This window comes from Cyclopterus lumpus, chromosome 14, assembly GCF_009769545.1.
Source record: "Cyclopterus lumpus isolate fCycLum1 chromosome 14, fCycLum1.pri, whole genome shotgun sequence".
Lineage (NCBI taxonomy): Eukaryota > Metazoa > Chordata > Actinopteri > Perciformes > Cyclopteridae > Cyclopterus > Cyclopterus lumpus.
In genome coordinates, this window is record NC_046979.1 from 20,513,884 (window position 1) to 20,533,490 (window position 19,607).

At 43.4% G+C, this 19,607-nt stretch overlaps 2 protein-coding genes across 2 annotated transcripts in view; both read left to right on the plus strand.

Annotated features, from left to right (window-relative positions):
• The window catches only part of jam3b (junctional adhesion molecule 3b), a 32,545-nt gene extending 18,707 nt beyond the window's left edge, over positions 1 to 13,838 (plus strand). The window contains exons 2-9 of the mRNA XM_034550929.1: positions 7,338 to 7,406; positions 7,514 to 7,627; positions 7,705 to 7,857; positions 8,382 to 8,584; positions 9,193 to 9,292; positions 9,492 to 9,621; positions 9,729 to 9,783; positions 10,283 to 13,838. Coding sequence (XP_034406820.1) covers positions 7,338 to 7,406; positions 7,514 to 7,627; positions 7,705 to 7,857; positions 8,382 to 8,584; positions 9,193 to 9,292; positions 9,492 to 9,621; positions 9,729 to 9,783; positions 10,283 to 10,318 — 860 coding nt within the window. The 3' untranslated portion in view covers positions 10,319 to 13,838. The remainder of the gene's footprint in view (positions 1 to 7,337; positions 7,407 to 7,513; positions 7,628 to 7,704; positions 7,858 to 8,381; positions 8,585 to 9,192; positions 9,293 to 9,491; positions 9,622 to 9,728; positions 9,784 to 10,282) is intronic.
• A 3,983-nt stretch (positions 13,839 to 17,821) lies between these two features.
• Positions 17,822 to 19,607, plus strand: part of LOC117742552 (vacuolar protein sorting-associated protein 26B-like) — a 7,805-nt gene continuing 6,019 nt past the window's right edge. The window contains exon 1 of the mRNA XM_034550047.1: positions 17,822 to 18,193. Coding sequence (XP_034405938.1) covers positions 17,971 to 18,193 — 223 coding nt within the window. The 5' untranslated portion in view covers positions 17,822 to 17,970. The remainder of the gene's footprint in view (positions 18,194 to 19,607) is intronic.

Below are 19,607 nucleotides of genomic sequence, written 5' to 3' on the forward strand. Positions count from 1 at the left end.
AAGAGCTAGCCCGACTCTGCCTAAAGGAAAAACCATCTGTCTACCAACACCTTTAACACTCACTAAGTAAAGGAATGTCTTGTTTTATTATAAAGCAGAAATAGGTGATATGTATGTATGTATGTACTAATAATGTGTTTTTAGATTATTAAAGCATGTAAACATGTTCTAGTAGAGACCCAGAATACAAATATGAACCTATAAAATGAGCACGATATGTCCTTGAATCTCATTTGTTTTATCTGCACAAGTGTAAAAAAACAAACAATTAGAAATTTCTAATATTTATTAAATTATTTAATCAAAGACAGAAATGGGAAGGCAAGGACGCTGTGAATTCTCACTCCCGGCCTTTTCAGGAAACCAATCAGACTCTTACCCAAATATAGACATGCTCCACATAGCAAACAGTGAATTTAGTGGACCACTTCACCCCTGTTCAGCATGTGATGCATTTATACGTAGGTTTTTATATAGCTGCATATTTAACACGCGACAAGCTGCTCCGGGTCCATCCGTTACAGCGCTCAAACGTGGTGACATTTGCTCAGCAGCTGAGGGAGCATCTGATGCCTTTATGTGGTAGAGTTTTTCTCATCTTCTCTCAGCCACTCCACATGTGCATTTCCCTCGACTTTATCCTTTTGACACATTTTAAGACGTTTTTCGCGCAGAGTGACAGTTCCCCCAGAGGCGCTTTAAGTTGTGAAACAGATCAAGTGAATCTTGACTATTGAATGCCGTCTGGTTGTGTGTGTAGCTCAGCTCCAGCTTGGAGGAGCAAAAAGTCTGCGGTTGAAGGCTTGTGTATGTAATGAAAAAAAGATCTAAATTGTTTTTCTCAAACCAATAAGAAGGGGATTTCCCCAGTCGATCCAACAAAGAGAGATTACTTTGCCGGAAATCTTACCATGTTTTATTTCATCTCGTGAACTCGTCTAATCTGAAACATCCTGAGGTTTCGACAGCTGTCGCAACACACCGATACCGAGGAGGTACAAGTAGAGTGTGGAGAGGAGAGGTGAATTTACACACGCTGGTGGGTGATCACAGCTGTGACGATACATCCGGGTGGGGGGGGCCTTTCTCTTTCCCCCTGCCAGCTCAGCTCTAAAAGCTCTCCCTCTTTGTCATCATGTCCCAAGCTTCTTCTATTGAATGGAACAAGACCTCGGAGGTCTGTTTAGTCACTTTCTCCCAAAGCTACCAAAACAGGTGGATCCTGTCAAGTGTTGATCACCGTTTATGGTGGGGGTGGGGGGGAATTTACTACCAGTTACTATGGAAATATCGACAATATTGCTATGGGAACTGGAGTGCGCTTTTCTGGGATCTAGCTGTAATCGTCTCTCAGAAAGAGGCTTATGGTAATATGTGATGCTCTTATGAATTAATTTGTCAGGCTTTGTGTCCCCGCTGACATCATAGACTTTTATCAAATGGAAATTAGCATCTCCTCGAGGGTGAAGCATGCAAGGCATGAGAGGGCTTCGGCAACTCGCATCCAGTCAATGCTCCGGTGTCACAGTGCTTGATTAGAATGTCTGTAATTAACGGGTCGGTTAGAGTTAGTGAGGTTTTTTGATTTTAGATCACACACCACTTAATATATTTTAAAATGTCTTTGTATAACCTTTGTATAACTTTTTGTTTTACAGTGGATAACCATTTTAAGACCTCAATTACCAGGGCCTTGAGTTGTTTTATTTACTTTTAATTCAGTCGTCCTCACGATGACATCATTGTGACATCTTTCTCTAATTCTCACACCACAATTGCCATATTGTTTTTTTTCCCTGTTCCTTTCGACGTTTCCCTTTGAACACTCTGGAAATTACCCTTACCTTGGCTATAAGGTGCTCGGGGCTCACGTTGAACTTATGTGAGCAGAAACTCACCAGCCAAGAACATCAAACATTTCAAAGATGTCCTGTGTGCTTTCAGCATCCTTGAAGGGATGCACAAGTGAAACCCTGCAGGAGACCTGGCAACCCTCTTAACGCGTCCCGTTTGGGGTTCCTGAAGGACCAAGTCATTTAGTCATTCTCTGGGAATTTAATCACAGAGTGATCTAATGATCTAAGATCATGAAATACGTGTGTCAGGTCCATGTGGAAAACTTTTTTTAGGATTGAGACAAATCCCTAACCATTCAGTTCCGGTTTCTTTCTTTTTTGCGAGCATAAAGCTGGCTTTGCGTTTGCTGTGAGCGCAACATAGATCCTTCACACTGCTACCTTTTTAAACTAAATATGCCAAACACACACTGAAGATGTGCTGCTTATCTCTGTCCTACATCTGTGATCGTGGGTTAAAGGTCTCTGGATTTTTTGGAACGGACAAAACAAGGAACTTGTAAATGTGACCACGGATACAGTTTTGGACAAAATGATGAATGGATTCATTGAGAACCCGACGGCGGACGAATCCATGATGACCGTAGTGGCAGCCTCATTAACCAGAAGTAACGAAGCACCTCGCCTAATGAAGTGAAATGGTGTTAAAAGAGCAATAGCGGTAACAAATGTTACCATTGACGCTTACAGGCTCACAATGGGACGTTGATGTGGAATTTGTTACAGACTTGTTGCTTTGGGAAATACTTTTGATGTCTATACTGCTAACATCTGCATTGCTAATGACCCGTTTGTTTGCCTGCTTGTGTTTTCTTGTTGAGCTCTCGCTGGGATGAACACCGTTTCCTGCTTTTGTAGTCTAGCTCCCGTATTCAGAGGTAGCGGACAGAACCAGCAGCGAGGCGCGTTAATGAATGCTCGGCATTTCCATTCTTTCACATCGCCACATTTTACCTCCGTTTGAACTGGAAACACCGGTGCTGTTGTTACTCGTGTAGCAGGGCGTTAACCGTGCTGTCATTTCTATAAACTGGTCAAACATCTATGATGTGGAGGGCACGGCCTTGGAGGTGTCAGGGTTTGATGGGACTGTCGTTGCTGGTCACGGAGCAGGAGATGGAAGCCAGCACTGGAAAGTGGAGGCAAAGAACCCTCCTCCTCCGGGGAATCAATTGAATCCAGCGTTTCAGAAATGAAGTGACAGATGAATACAAATGAAGTCAGAGAATGCTATCGGGTCGGTCATATCAGATTCGGCTGAGACTCAGCGCAACTCGAGCGGCGGCGGAGTACGTGAGGAGCTTGCGAGCAGCAACCAGTTGGTATTAAGTGAAACTGGGGTGCGCCTACTTTGATGTCTGAGCCTCCGAAGGGGCGTGGGAATATTCTCAACAGGCATGAGGCAGAGCTGTTCCACAGGGGGATATCTCCAGGTTGATTAATTGAACCTTTCTATTTCTGGCAGCGGCCTCACCTCTCTGGATTCGGAGAACAGCGGCGCAGGAAACAAGTGCGTTTTTTCCCAGGGGAAACAACAGAAAAGACAAGGAGGGATTCATTACACAGGAAATACCCAGCTCCTCTGTGCCTATTGTATTATTCAGAGATGTAAAAAAAGAAGTAAAAACCTGTGTGCTTTATGAGGGCATTACAAGATTGCAGACAAAAAAACAACAACCCTGCGCCCGGAATGAGGACGGCAAAAAAACACTTGCCAGATCTCTCACAGATGTGTCCAACCAAGAAGGACAACACAGAGAAAGGGAAACGGAGACCCGCAATTCATGCCACATGTCGGTCTCTGAGCACCTGCATGGTTTAAAAGCTAATAATCTAACATTACACACACAGATTCATGGCTCTGGTGAAGCAACAAGGATTCATTCCATCAAAGGTAAAGTCTAATCAGATTGTAGCAAATCTACATTGTAAATGAGAAACCAAAAAGAATAATAATAATAATCCATTTAATTTATATAGTGCTTTTCTAGATACTCAAAGACACTTTACATTATACACCGTAGACACAGCTACGGGGAGCAATGCAGGGTTAAGTGTCTTGCTCAAGGACACATCGACTTGGGCGGGGATTGAACTGCCAACCTCTTGATTGAAAGACGGGCATGTTAACCACTGACCCATAGTCGCCCCACAATGAATGAATGAATTGAATTTGCTGTCAGGACCGAGTGCGAACGCTATAAAAAAAAGACTTGACTTCTACTTTGTATTCTTTAACAAAACGTTGCATTGTTTGCTAGCTAGCTAACTCAAAAAAAGTTAGTTTGGCTAGTTTCCCCACAATGCCATGGAAGAGCTGTGTCCCATGTTCACAACGACCACGTACATAATATGTGGACATCATCGGTTCTATTGGTACGCCGGTTCATGGAGTATGATCAGGGAAGGATGCGTCAGACAGACCGGAGGACAGATGGGGAAACACTGCCCTCATAACACACGGTCAGCACTTCCCGAGCTTCCACCAAGCGCACATGCTTCCACCAGACGGTCCTGCTTGTTGATGCCGTCGCCCGGTGAGAAACGACACATCCTTTGCTGAAGGCTTATCCCGAGGGAAGTCTTTGGTTTTGTCTAAAATTCCAAAGTGATTGATTTTATTATCAGAGAATACTGTCACAAATAGCAAATACTCACATGGGAGACACTGGAACAAGCACATGTTGACTTTTCTCCTTTAAAAAGGACTTTGGCGATTATGAAAATAGCGATCTATTTATTTCGACTAATCAATTCACAAACTTTTTTTCCCCATTCCACAAATGACTTGCTGCATATAATACACAGTTATTGCAATGTTTTTTTACAGTCAGAAGTCATAATTGATCCGTTCTTCCTGTTTGCTAGCTTGGTTCATAATTCAGATGAACCTCAGTGCCGGTCTTTGTGGGGCGGGGGCGTTTCATGTGTTTTCCTGGACAGCTGTTTCCACGGCAGACCCTCTCGAGTTTTTTTTTACGTCTACGTCAAGCTCACTTAGGCGCCTAATCTGCACTAATACTCTCCGCATTAAGGAGGAGCACGGGGACGGAGGGGGGTGGGGGGTGCTAAACGCCATTAGCTCTGTCAGACCAGAAAATCTGGAGCGCCGCATTTGATTTAGCGCTAGGAAAGTCCTAGCTCTAAATTAATCACCTGGAATAATTTATTGTCAACTTTGGATTCTATTTCGACGCGGCCCATTCTGATATTTTGGACCCTCGGCATACTAGACCTAGTTAGATTCGGCATTAAGTTACACATTACGTGCCGTATATTTGGAGCTCCAAACCAGAAGGAAGCCGTGACAAGCCTTTTGTCAGAAATGGTTAAAAGGCTTGAAGATTCAGTCACAGTTCTACCTTTTGTGGGTGTGAAGAACAGATCCTGCTTCAGTTTGCATTTGTACAAGGATGTAAATCCAGTACAAGCTTTTTAGCTCTGTGTGACTGGATCTGTGCTTTTCTGACTGTCTCCTCTGCAATTCCTTTGTTAAAGTTCTAATTATAAAACATAATGTTTTCAGTGCTGTAGAGGTTAACTTATCCCACCTGGGAGCAAACTGTGTTGTCTCTGCTGCCGAGTATGGAATAAATAGCTCTCGAGATGCAAAGCCAAATCAAATATTTATTGAAATTAGCAAATCAGAAAATATAAAGTTTTGCTGTTGTCCTCAACTGTTGAACTGTTGAGCTATATTTTCCGACAAGTAGTTTCAAATGATACGACACTGCTTTAGTGGTATGGGGGGTCAGAGGGGTCAGCACACTGGAGCTCCTGGATGTTTGAAACATTTGTTCATACTTATTATTTGCCGCCCACATACTTGATGTCATCATAAAGAACTGCATCTCTACTTCCATATAGACTGGATGGAGCACATAGATAACGCCAGGAATATTAATAACCTCGGAACATGAGCTTCAAAATTAAACTTCCCAAGGGACCTCCTGAGACGTGGGTCTTTTATTGTCGAGCGTAGGTGTGACCTACTTTTGACCTCCATGCTGCCTCGTTATTGTCAGCGGCGGCTAAAAACAAGCTGTCGTCTTGTCATGATCTCCAGAAAGACCGCAAGCTAATCAGCTTAGCCTGTCTGCTCCAGCAGGTGACCCCACTGCTGTGGATCCAGAGACAGTTGGTGGAGAGGTTAAACTCGTTTGAGCAGGTTTTTGTGAGTGAGAGGCCCACGGCCAGTTCCAAACACTAATTAGTGGCGGACTACACCTGTGCTCGCCATTCAGGGTCCCTCATTTGGTGTCTCTTTTCTTGATTTGTGTTTATTGTATCCTGTTGTGATCCTTATTTGTCTCATTGTGGTTGTTGTTGTTGGTCTCCGTGGTCATTTTGCATCACTTTGTGTTCATTTTTTTATCTTACTGTGGTTTTTCTCGTCTCTGTGTGGGTGTTTTTTGGTCTCTTTGTTTTCCACGTTCATCATAGTGTGGTGTTTTTTTGTCTCTTTGTGGTTGTTTTTTTGTCCTTTTGTTCTTTGGTAATAGTTTGGCTGACTCCAACAAGAAATGTTAGACGTCACTTTATGCAGCGGTTCTGGTGTAGGTGGCCTTGTCCTGAACCTCCATCCATGAAACATTACAAATAAGTACGTGTGTATAATAACTGAGGTCACCTTGATGTTATCGTCCGTTTCTACACAACAGACGACTTAAATGAATCAGGACTTGATCAGCCTTCATGCCTGATGAGCCTTCAGCCCGATGTGCATAACGGGACTCATAAATCATTTTATAATGAACTTCTTCTGAAGATTCAGCTTGGGCTTGGCAGCAGGAGAGGTTGCACAAATGGAGATTCTGCATTCTCAGAGAAGTGACCCTGCATCCCAGAGCCAGACCATCGCTTTAGGTCTCTGTGAGGGTCCGTGAGCACATTAACGTCCACGTGGAAGTGACTTTGTGTAGATTTGTTTGTGGGCTTGTGAGGATGATTCAGCAGGGGCCCCCTCCCAAGGCCCATAGCCCTCCACCACATACCAACACAGATCTTTTCCAGAGAGAGAGAGAGGGTCTCGGCAGGCAGTTGAACTACTGGCGCGATAAGCTTGCCCTGAAAAGGACACATGCCTCCCTGCGTAATTATCCACTGTGCATAGAAACAGCCCCCCTCACCCTCAACACACACACACACACACACAATGGTTTGACCAACACAACTAAAAATGGAAGCTGGCCGCTAACAGAACATGGTCAAAGAGCATCACGATGTTAAGATTGCCGTACCGACGAGGCTTTGGCATTCATCTCCTAAATTGTGTTTGTGAAATTAAAAGCGATCGCAACATCTCCTCGAGGAGAGCGTTAAAATAAGCACAGCACGGCGAGCGGATGTCAGCTGGCATTGTCCATGAGATCATCGGCGCATCATAAAGAAATTCATGCTCCACAAAGTCTTATGTTGCGTCGCCCCCTTCCCCCCCCCCCCCCCCCCCCCCCCCCCCCCCCTTATTTTTATTTTTTGCAGGCTACTTCAGCGCATTGGCAGTGGTGCTGAAGTCAAACAACGAATCGCCGTGGACCAATGAGTTTGACAGTGAGAGCTAATGAACCCCCACTTAAAAATAAAAAAATTAAATAATGCAACATTTTGATTGATTTCCTGTCATAACAATCCCCCCCTCCCCTATTTTTATTTTCCAGAAATCGAGTTATCCTGTTTGATTGAGTCCATTTCCACAACCAACCCCAGAATCGAATGGAAGAAGATAACGAACGAGGGGCCGAGTTACGTGTACTTTGACGGGAAGATCTCAGGTAAAAACAAGCCTCTTCTGTTTCCTCCACGTTCATTCACGGCCGACATTGTTGACTCAGGCTTTCCCGTCTGACAGGTGACCTGGAGAACAGAGCGATGATCAGAGAACCCGCCACGCTGCTGATAACCAATGCCACGAGGTCGGACACGGCCAAATACCGCTGTGAGGTCACTGCCTCCGAAGACCAGAAGTCAGTCGACGAGGTCGTGATCGACCTCGTCGTGAGAGGTACTCCGACTCAACCCGCATCGTCCACCTGTACGCCATGTAGAGTCAAAGATGTGAAAATATAACTAAAGATTCTTACAAGTGCAGCCAAACAAGCTTGTTCTGGTGTCCTTAAAAAAAGGGACCTCGCTTAGTGATTCACACTTCTGATGCTGTAAGATGAAACCGTGTTGTAGGTCGCACCAGCCCTTTGGCATACATGCGAGGATGTGTTGTGACCAGACCTGCCCAGCTGCAAAGGCGTGTTCTGGGCTATAAGAGGAAACCTCTGAAACTGCATCTGCTCTGAATTGCAGTGCTAAAGAAAGCAAGCGCTGCATGTTTTGGTGGAGTTCTTTGGCACGGGCCTTAAAAATCATGTACCCGTCCGGTGTTGTCGGTGCTGTCAGTCCAGTGAACCACAAAGGGGTCAATGCAACTTTGATTTTCCTTTTTTTTCAAGCATCAGGGTCAATTTCGTTTTCCGCCGTGATGCTAAAACAAAAAATCTGAAGTGTAAAAAACCCTGTTTCATCTCGCCACAGTGAAGCCGGTGGTGCCGAAATGTAGCGTCCCAAAGTCTGTGCCATTTGGGAAGTCGGCGGAGCTGAGCTGCGTGGAGGAGGAGGGCTTCCCCAAGTCCCAGTACCAGTGGTTCAAAAACAGGGAGGAGATTCCCGACGACCCAAAGTCCAGCCTCAAGTTCTTCAACTCCTCGTACACGCTCAACGCAGACTCAGGGACTCTGGTTAGTATGCGTGTGCATGTGTCTTTTTCACACAAGGGCACGCAAGGGCGGGGCAGCAATGGGGGGACGGTGGCCTGATGCCCAGGGGTGGGGGTAGATATTTTGGGGAGACAGTTGAAGGGGCTTTGAGCCACGAGGGAAGCCTACTGTCCTCGCTTGCACATTCCTCAATTGTGGATCTGCTCAGTGGCTCGCCTCGAACGCTCTCCTGTCAACCTTCACGCTGGCCTCTGAGATGTAACGTGCTGAAAACGCGCGGAAAACTCCAGCGCCAGTGATGTACACTCATGTTTAGAGGATGCTATTTTATTCTTCCTTCTTTACTTATCTTTAGAGCGTTCCCAGAAACACCGTTATCACTCCTTTGCCTATCCACTATGAGGACGTCCACCAACCAGTTCTGAAGATCTATTATTAATTTGTATTAGATTACATTATTTGGCAATGAAAGCTTCATTCTTTCTGGAAACTTGAAAACCCTTGTAATTGTTTTAAGGACATTTTCAATTATTGCACAATTCTGTTTCATTCCTTAGAGTCATTTTAATTATCTGATCTACTGTAAAGACCAATCAGTCACGATTATGTCTGTGATTTCCCCGATGCAGAAGTTCATCGCAGTCAGAAAAGAAGACGCAGGCGAGTACTCCTGCCGAGCGAAGAATGATGCAGGATACTCTGAGTGTCCACCGCAGAAGATGGAAGTCTGTAAGTGTGTCTCACATACAGTGTTAAGATATATATATATAAATATATATATGTATACAGTATATATGTATATGTATATCCGTACCACTAATCTAGACGACACGGATGACGTGTCCTTTATTGAAAACCATACTATGTCATCCTGCCTTTTAAATTGGGGTTAACCTAATGTGTCTGCATTCTCACCTGACCTTCGCAGACGACATCGATGTTGTGGGGATTATACTGGGAGTACTGGTGGTGGTCATGGTGCTTGTGTGTATGACGGCGGGGATCTGCTGTGCGTACAAGCGGGGCTACTTCTCTGGCCAGAAACCGACGGGGAACAAGTAAGACTCTCCCATCCACATGATCAGCAAATACACGCGCTCCTCTCCAGCCATTACCCAACCCCCCTGCCAACCATGAAACCGTTCATGTGCTTTGTGTCTTGTAGTTACAAAGTTCCAGCTAAAGGAGACGGAGTGGACTACGTCAGGACGGAGGATGAGGTTTGTAGATGGCAGTTAGATCTAGAGGCCGGTAGAATTAGAAATAGAAAACTCTACGGGGGAATAGGGTAACTAATATATATCAATATTAAACGTCCCCAGTCTATAGCTCACATTAAGACAAGTATTTTAAGTTTTCTGAAAAGTAAAAGAAATTCATTTTGTCAACTTATTAGTCAAAGGTTTTTACAGAGGGAATTTGGGGTTTTGGGGAACCTTTTGTATCACTCCATAAATCATAAAATACTGTCAACAGATAAGATAAGATTGCCATTTTTCAGGAGTAAAATGTTGATGAATGATATCTGAACAAACCGCTCTGTAAGAAAGTTCTAAAGATAGATCAGAATGAAATGTAAAGTTTGGTGGATGTAAGAGCTCCTGAAGTGAGAGCTACTCATTTAGAGAAATGTGACGCGGTGGAGAGGTGCAACATGTCACTCAGGAGCATTCCCACACTTCCTGTTGATTTCCCTGGTGGCCGCGTGTCTCTCTGCAGGGGGACTTCCGACACAAGTCGTCATTCGTGATCTGAGGACGGACGGGGACGTCCTGTGCTGAGCGAGCGAGGCGTGACCTGTGGGGACCCCACGGAGCCGCCACAGTTCACACGCTCTGAGCGCTCGGCGCGGCCCAAATCTAGCCGCTCAAGTTTGCCAAAGGTGACGAGATTTCACGGGACAACAAACACGTCGGAGCTCTTAATTACACAACGTAGGGGACTGAGATTTCTTCTTGGACTTTTTACCGCCACCAACCGAATTCTTTTCGCTAAATTATGGAGTCCTTACTTTACCGCCGTTGCATGGTTTGAAAAAACACCGACCGAAGTGGAGGAGGCGATTCTTTGTTCTGCCAAGTAGAAAAGGAGGAGCGTCTTCCCTCCAACGTCTGTCAATCATGACACCTTTCTACTTTCGCTTCAAACCTTTCCCGTCATTTGTATAACCTTTCTTTTCTACTGTTGAAATTTGTCAGACTATTTTTGATGGAATATATTTTAAAAATGCCTATAGATAAAAGGTTTACTTTTTTAAATATTTGTAAAATACTAACATGCGTTGTTTTCTTTTGTTTTGTTATTATTTGGTCGTGCGTAAAAACAAGTATGTAACACTTTAACCACATCAGGCTGTAAGCATTTACACTTCTGCAATTGGAAGAAAGACGGACAAACGAAAAAGAAAAGAAAAGAGAGAAAAAAGGACTTGAATCTGCATATCGCAATGTGGTTCTCGATCGGCGGTCTTACATATTTAATTTCCCGCTTTCTGTTGTGAGACTCTTCCATGTCCATGTTTGTAGATAGTCTTAGTGAGAGGCTTTGAAGAGTGCCAGTCTAATGCTGTGAAACACTGCACACAATCAGTGCTGCATTTTCTTGATTTTTAAGTGTCCTTCTATGCTTGCTGTTGATCTTGTATATATTGAATTTACTGTCCAGAGTTTTGCTGTCATATGTACGTTCAGTATTACACTATAATAATTATGGTAATAATAATACAGGGTTTTGTCGGTTAACCTTCCAGACCCAAAGGAAAAGGAAGTTGTAATACTAGACGTGGTACTTTGACGTTTTACTGTGTAAAAGCCCTCGATTTGAAATTCTGAATGGAAACAAACTGGACAGCAGACAGAGAGCTTCCTGTTCCTGCGAGTGACAGTTGAGGACTTTGTTATTTAGACTACTGACTCGCCTTTATTTAAGCCCCATTCACTAAAGGTGCCAAGGACATCAGTGGAAATGCCCCGGCTCTCCGGTACATTCACAGACTGCTACAGGCAGGTGTACGATCTGTCCACGTCCAATCTGTTTACAAACAATTGTTTGCTAATATTTGTGCAAATTAGAGAGTAGACCTCATGTTACATTTCTAATCTTTATTGTTTTCGTTGATCTGACCCTACACGTCAGTGTGACCGTGATATACAGCCAGGGTCTGGAGGGTTAACAGTTGTACTGATTGTATATAGATATTTGTAATTTCTTTTCTTTTTCTCTCTCTCAAGAGTATGTAAAGTGGTGACATTTTTTTCTTTTTGAGGCAATATGAAACTCTTTCCATTTGTAAGACTGGGAAAAGGTAACATTTTATCATATCATTCCTAACTCATGAGTACGGAAGCCCTAAGGGGAAAGTGAGAATTATTATTTTTTTAATTATTCAAGCCTCTTAAAACGAAAACATGATATATATTATTTATATCAAAAAAAAAATTAACAAAAATCATCAGCAAAAAATGTTGCTGATCATTTTTCGGAGTTACTTTATGTGAAAACAGTTAAATAAATCAAAAGTTTTTCGCTGGTGATTTTTGTTTAGTTTTTTGTCTTGATCACCTTTTGTCTGTGTCTTTGTTGTTGTAATAATGATGTTTGCCACTAGAGGCTGCAGTGCACCACTACTTGTTCTCAATAGGATGTTTTCAACGTTTTCTTCCAGGTGACTTTGAATTTGTCCAACACGCTCTAAACACAACCCCACGTATATTGTGTGTTAGCAAGTTGTGTCAATTAAAACTCACCTGGGATAAAGCATGAAGGCCTTAGTCTTGTTTTAGAACATGGGTTAGTGGTGCACTTGAGCCTCTTGTGGACAAATGGGCATTACAACAACGAACAGAGACGAAGAAATGATCGTGGCATCGAAAATAAAGAAAATAAGTATTTTACTGATAAAGTAACCAAGAAAAATGTTAACAGCAAAACCGTTTTTTCCAACTATTTTGATCAGAATTAGGAAATGGATAACCAGAATTATCTTTTATTCCCTCACTGACCCCTCAAGGCTTCCATACATGAACAAGAGCTTCTGTTCAGTCATGATCCGACCCTTGTTTCAGTGTTCAGAACAAACCGCTCACTGTTTCAGAGTTCTGTTGCTTTTGGCCCCAACTCCTCATTTTCTGGAGGCTCCATCCGGATAAAACAAACACACCTGATATGTATCAGACCTCCATGTTCAGCTGTTATGAAGTGAGAAGTGTGGTAAAATGTTCACCCAGGACCAGTCATGGTAGAGACGATCTGCCCAAAATTTGCACAGAGGAAGAAGAAACACTGCTTTTTCCAAGTTGCATTGAGGAACCTTGAGAATCCTGTTGCAGGTGCATTACTTTTTATGGGGAGCTACAAGTCACGCAGCTCACAGACGCATACGCTCCCCCTCCAGTTGTACAAATTTCATTCCTCTTAAGTGCCTTCTGCCTTTACAGTAGTCTGGTTTCTCCACAGCCATGCCCCTCCCCCTCCACGCGTGCATGGCTACATGAGGCCGTCTTTTACATTCATTGAACCACAAGCGCGGCGTTTGAGAGGAATGATGTCACTGCAAAAATTCCCACCTCCCTTTTACATACGTACCTGCAAATTTGTAAATAGCCCTTTTTTTCTTCCATAGGTTTGAAGGTGTAGACATGTTGAAGTAGAAATAGAAATATATTAGTGCCTAAATATAGTGGGATTATTTTTGGTAAAGTCACATAGCACTATTAGGCAAAATGACATGCGAGCTCTGGTTTATATCGGTTCATATGGTGTTTTTGTTTATTTCTAACGCCTACAGTCGGGGGAGGGGCATTTTATTTTTGAAACCCTCCACGGCTCGCAGCGATGAACACGATGTCCAAATCGAGAGTTGTATTCAAGTGCCATGCAGCCGTAACGGAGCTCTCACTATTCAGGTGGTTGTTTTATAAAGCTCATGCAAAGCGTCAGCCACAACAGCAAACAGGACTTCCAGCTCCACGTAGGCCCCACCCCCGGGACAAGATGGTTTGAGACGGTTCACGGTGTGTGTGTGTGTGTGTGTGTGTGTGTGTGTGTCTCTCTGTGTGTGTGTGTCAAACAAAGCTCACTCACCGTTGTCTTTCAACACTCCACCAATCCAACAGCATTAAAACGGTTCTAGACTGAGGACTTGGTACGTGTCAGAAGGCTCTGAGCCAAACTCACATACAGTAGAATGTCCATTTGGGGCCTGCTGGGGGGGGGATTCTTTTTGTTCATTTCAGAACCACTCTTTGTGATTAATAAAAACTCACTTCTAACATTACTGGAGACATTGTTTGTGTTTGCTTTCTTTCGAAGCGAGGACTTGTGCGTCTGTGACTTGTACGCCACTCTCCTCGTTTCTCTCTGTCACAGAAATCCTACTCCGTCTATGAAAGTCCATCAAATGTCCCACTGGCGACATCTTTGTTGATCTAAAGCCGTAAATTTATCGGTGGGAGTTAAGCCATTTCCCCTTTCGACGCTGAAAACGGCCTTCTTGCTCCCCTGTGGTAACAGTGCCAACTGGCAGCAAGTCCCAGGATAAAGAGCATTAGTATCAATGAGCTCAGTGGGGTGGAGGGGTGGGGGTGGGGGGGGGGACACAGCAGGAAGGATATACTGTAGTTAGCAGAACAGCCTGGTTTCGGAGGCGGACTCATTCTAGCTGCATGCTCCGCGTCTGTTGGTTAAGCAACATTCGTGTCCTAAGTTAGGACATGAATGTTGCAGCAAAAACAAGGACAAGGACATTCTGCTGAACGCCAGTTAGGTGGCAGTAGAGCCCAAGAAACGGGGCACAAGGCAGCAAAGAGCTAGCAAACAATCCACAATAAACAATGCATCATGTTAAGGCTTCAGAAATACACACAGTGTTTTGGTAAGAAACATAAACCGTTAATAAAAAGTGGACCTAGTCCCTGGTTTGTGGATTACCATTTTGAAACCTTGGGTACGCCAACTTGTTTTTTTTGCAACCAGAGGTGACAGCAGACGGTGGAGACTGAATGCCATATAAGACATTTATATTCTATTTTATTTTTAACTTTCATGGAGTGAAAAAACACTGAAAGGGTTAAAGTTGTAAGACGAAACAAAAACAACTCCAAGACCAAAGCTGTGGCAGCGACCTGTCAATCACAAGGTAGCCCCGCCCTAAAGCATATCCTGCTTTATGGTCTATTTGACTCTATATAGACCATCACTTACTAAATGAACATCATGCTGTATTGAAGAAGACTTGAAATTAGAGATTGAGAACATAAACTCATGTTTACAATGTTCACTGAGGGAATAAATCAAGAGAGAAGTAGAGTCATTTATATAGACTTCTATACAACCAGAGGAGTTGCCCTCTAATGGCCATTAGAGAGAATGCAGCTTTAAAACACTTCTACACTGGCTTCAATTTTTAGAAACTGAACGTTGCCACCTCGTAAAAAAGAAAAGAAAAGGGAATTTAGCATAAATCTTTTTCTAATCCGTTAACAAGAAAGCTCGGCAGGGTGCCCTTTAATCCTGGAATGTTAATACCAGGGATTAATTTCACTTGGTCAACCATCTTTCTGGATGCAGCTCTGACTTTTCAGAACAGAGAAATTGACACGTTTACATCACAATTTCACCAGCTGAATGTTTGTTTCTTTTTAACCAAGGACACTTGGATGAAGGATTTTTTATTTTTTTGTGCATGATGCCTTAATTACTTTACTCGAGATGACAGGAAATAACCGAGGAGAGAGGTGAGAAACGAAGGCCCCCGGCAGGACTCGAACAGGAACATCGCAGTTCACTTAAAATCAAGTTTCAATCATAGATTCAGACAGATCGAAAGGGAAATATCTTGGTGCTCCACATTCAGTGGTATTTATCATCAATATGATGCTGATCACTGAGCCTTTCGCACTTCCTCTCAAACGGTCACCATGTTCTCTAGAAACTGACTTGAAAAGGTTTGATCAATTAAAAGTTGCTGATTTCTTAAATTTCCGGACGAGACCCTGTTTCATGGGATTTCTTTTTGTCGCGTTTGAAAAAGCCAGAAAAGCAGCATCTGCGGGACGCCCCACTGGGAAACACCCACTATTTAGTTAGCTAAATTCTAATTCCAGTCGACATAATAGACGCGTTCCAGTTGTTCTGTCGATGGCTACAGTGAACAAACGGAGCAGTGAGGAGGGGAAGAGACGGCAGCAAATCGCACTCGACAGAAGGATGAGGCCTATTTAGAAAGATATCACAGCATGAACATGATGAGGTGACACATTGACAAGATATTTGTCCGCATCAGAGCAGAGCTCCAGCTGCCCCCGCTGCTCCCGACCGCACACAACCCACATTTGGTTCTCAAGCTAGACGGGCTGCGCTTGTTAAAAGTTTGCAGTCATTTGTCCAAACGCGGGGAGAGGAGTTGTTAGAATTTCACCACACGACACTCAGATGTTCCAGTGGGCTGCTGATGGACAATTTTAGATTTGTTTTCTTCTTCTTTTCCTTCACTGGCTCAAAAGTGAGTCATTGTTATAAAGAACTGTCGTTGCGTCGTACAAGATAAAAACCCCGGGGGGAGACAATTAGCTGTTGGTAAATGGGACCGTTGTAATCTTCTTTCACAAGTCACCAGAACTAATTATGCAGTTAGGAGAATCTGCTCCCACAGGATTCTTGTAATGAGCTGAAGTGACAAAATCACAGTTTCTTCCTCTGTGCACTTCATATTTCATATTGTTTCATATAGTTCATATATATGTCACGCTGTGCGTTCCAGCATTCACACTACCTGCTATTTAGTACGGCAGAAAAAAGAGTTGGTATTTCCCAATACACACTATATACAATGCCAAATTTTGCCAAACATACCAGGATGTTTGCAGGATGCAAGCCAGTAGGCTTTTCTGGGTGTTGCGACCCACAATCCTTTGCGCACCAGGTATATCGGCAAAAAGGGTCAACGGTCAAAGTGCCATGTTATGAGGAAGTAGTATGTCCCAGTTGAATGCATACTGCAAGCAACTTTGTACCTTGTGAGAGCAGCTGCAGTATGCACTAAGAGTAAAAATAAAAAGTATACGCATTTTGGAACGCAGCTTAAGTTTCTGAGCTGAAGTGCAAGCGGGCAATTTATTAACCCTGGAAACAGGCGTTTAGTTGGGTGGAGTCAGAGAGGATGCAGTTGTGACGCTTGCATGTTTTGCGCAAAGTGGATGAAATATGACAAATAACTTAAATGTTTGTTGCTATTTGATAATCACTAATATGTACAACTATTTGTATAAGGCCAAGTCAAAATTTACTTTGGGCAATTAGATTTCTGTGCCACTAATGAAAAAAAAGAAAAGGAAAAAAACGTTGAAGTCTGGTTATGTTTTACTTTTATTTAGCTTATGCTTTGTTGGCGACAGTAGAAACCTGTTTAAAGTTTCAGAAGCTTTTCCATCGTATAAAGAATACTAAAATTAAATAAGAATATACAGTGCTTTTATTATAGGGGATGATATATTTTGGTATGGAAATGTTAAATAGGGTCCATTGGACCTGGCGGTGTCTGATGCCTGGTTCGCTCCCTCCTCTCTACCTCCTTTTGTTTCATGGATTGGAGTTCCATTCATACATTGTCATATTCATGTTATGTGTTTATGTAACTTTGTAATGCTGTTCATTCTGTACACATGACATCTATTGCATCTGTCCATCCGGGGAGAGGGATCCTCCTCTGTTGCTCTCCTGAAGGTTTCTTCCCTTTTTTCCCTGTGAAAGGTTGCTTTTGGGGAGTTTTTCCTGATTCGATGTGAGATCAAAGGTCAGGGATGTCGTATGTGTACAGATTGTAAAGCCCAGATTGTAAAAATTTGTAATTTGTGATATTGGGCTATACAAAATAAACTGAATTGAATTAAAATACTGAATAATGGCATAGAAAATCAGAGATGCAAAAAGCCCTCACTGAAGAGGTACTCAAAAGAGTTAATCCGTCTCCTGTTGTTGTAGAACTCTGCCCTCTAGTGGTCTAGCGCTGCCATCACAGAACTGTTGTTAGACAGCCCGAGTTTCTTCCGCCTGTTGATACTGCGCCAAATATGTGCAGACATATTGTAGAAAGGTTACTAGTATTTTAAACGGCCGCATTCAACAATGTATTATCGTGTTACCAGAGCACCGAAAGTATACTTTATATCCAAAGTTTAAAAAAAGAAAAGAAAAAGAAAAAACTCGTTTGATAAATACAGCTTTCCGTCATGTGACATGCCCGCGCATGCGCACTCAACCGGTTGTAACTCGAAATATTCAATAATCTCGGAAGCAGTTTATGCGCTGGACGTCTCACGGCCAAGCGAGCAAAAAAGCCAGTGTTTTACAGGAAAAGGAGGGGGCCGTTTCTCAGTCGGACCCGCTGACAGCTCGACTGACCAGCAGCGATGAGCTTCTTTGGCTTTGGTCAAAGTGCGGACATCGATGTAGTTCTGAATGACGCCGAAACCAGAAAGAAAGCGGAGCATAAAAGCGAAGACGGCAGGAAGGACAAGTATTTTCTCTTCTACGACGGGGAGACGGTGTCGGGGAAAGTCAACGTGACGCTCAAGTACCCGGGAAAGAGGCTCGAGCACAACGGCGTCAAGATCGAGTTTATCGGCCAGATAGGTGAGCGGCTCGCGGGCCTGCGCTGTTTTCACACGGAGCCCTTCGAGAGAAGTAGCCAAAGTATTCTGGGGAGATGTTGGGGAGCTAGCTACAGGCGCCGAAGCGCGCTCCCAAACACACGCACTGTGTATCTGAAACGGGGAGCGCGTGAACCACTTCGGCGTCACACCGGGCCGCTGTCGTAACAAGTGGCGGTTTGAGAAGTGGCAGGTCTCGTGACAGATGTGCAACGTCAGCTGACGCATCAGCCATTGGCTAGCCGTCTCGTTGAACTTTGACCCTTATTTAGTGTTTTTTTTATTTAAAACGTGAAGCTGCTCTGTAAAATAGTTCACGGCTGATTTACACACAGTTGCAACTAGTGGCACGTTGAAACTACAAGCTAGAACACAATGATGACGCAAACCACATTTTTGAATACCCACTACTAGTCGGATAAAACTGTTACATTTGTTACTCCACTACATTAATCTGACAGCTATGGCTACTTTGCACTTTAATCTCTTACAGACCAAACATATTTGGAGGAATATAGTTTGTTACAGATTAAACTGAACAGCCGCAACATAAAAATGCTGTTTGATAATAAGCCAGTAATAATATATAAATATGTAACATTGCCAGGTGTCGTATTAGTCAGCTGCATAATGAGTAGTACTCTATTTGACAGGCTACTGAAAGTACATTTGGATAGAAATACTTCTGGTGGATGCTGGTATGCCAGGGGGCAACAACTGTGTTAAAGTTAGTGTTGAACTCTGATATCTTTTAGTCAAGATAGAGTGAAATAATAATACACACCCTGATTTTCTTTTTGTCGAGGGTGTTTTATTTTTTAGTTATGTTGAAGTAAGAGAAAAAATCTGCAACTAATTGCACAACGGTTGCTGTGTGAGAAGCTGGCCACAGGGCCCGCTAGATGAAGAAAAACCCCTCATTCAGTCTGTCTGCAGCTTGTTTTCCTTTTTTAAAGCTACATCCACTTGGGTTTACTTTTCCTTGGTCATTCTTTACAGTGCAGTGTGCCGAGTTAAGCTGAGTGTGCAGCAGCAGTCGGGAGTTCCTCTTGCTTTGTCCTTTGCGCACCCTGAGAGCATTAATGCATCTTGACATTTTTCATCAGTGTTGCAAACCCTCCCTCTTTCTGTCCTCTGCCATTTCTCTCCAAGTAAAGAAGAAGCAGAAGTACTTTGGATCAGGAGTACAAGGGCAAAATGGTGGCCTTTTGTAGTTCATATGGTGGACACACAGTTTCGAGCTGCAGGGATGAGCGTTGATCATTAGTCCATAAGTACTTCAAGTAAAACTGTTTGAACGGATTTGACTGCGACAATAGTTTTTCTTCTGTCGCCAGTTCAAGTCGTGGCTGTTTTCAAGCGTGCGCAAACTCCTCATTACCATGTATGACAGTGCT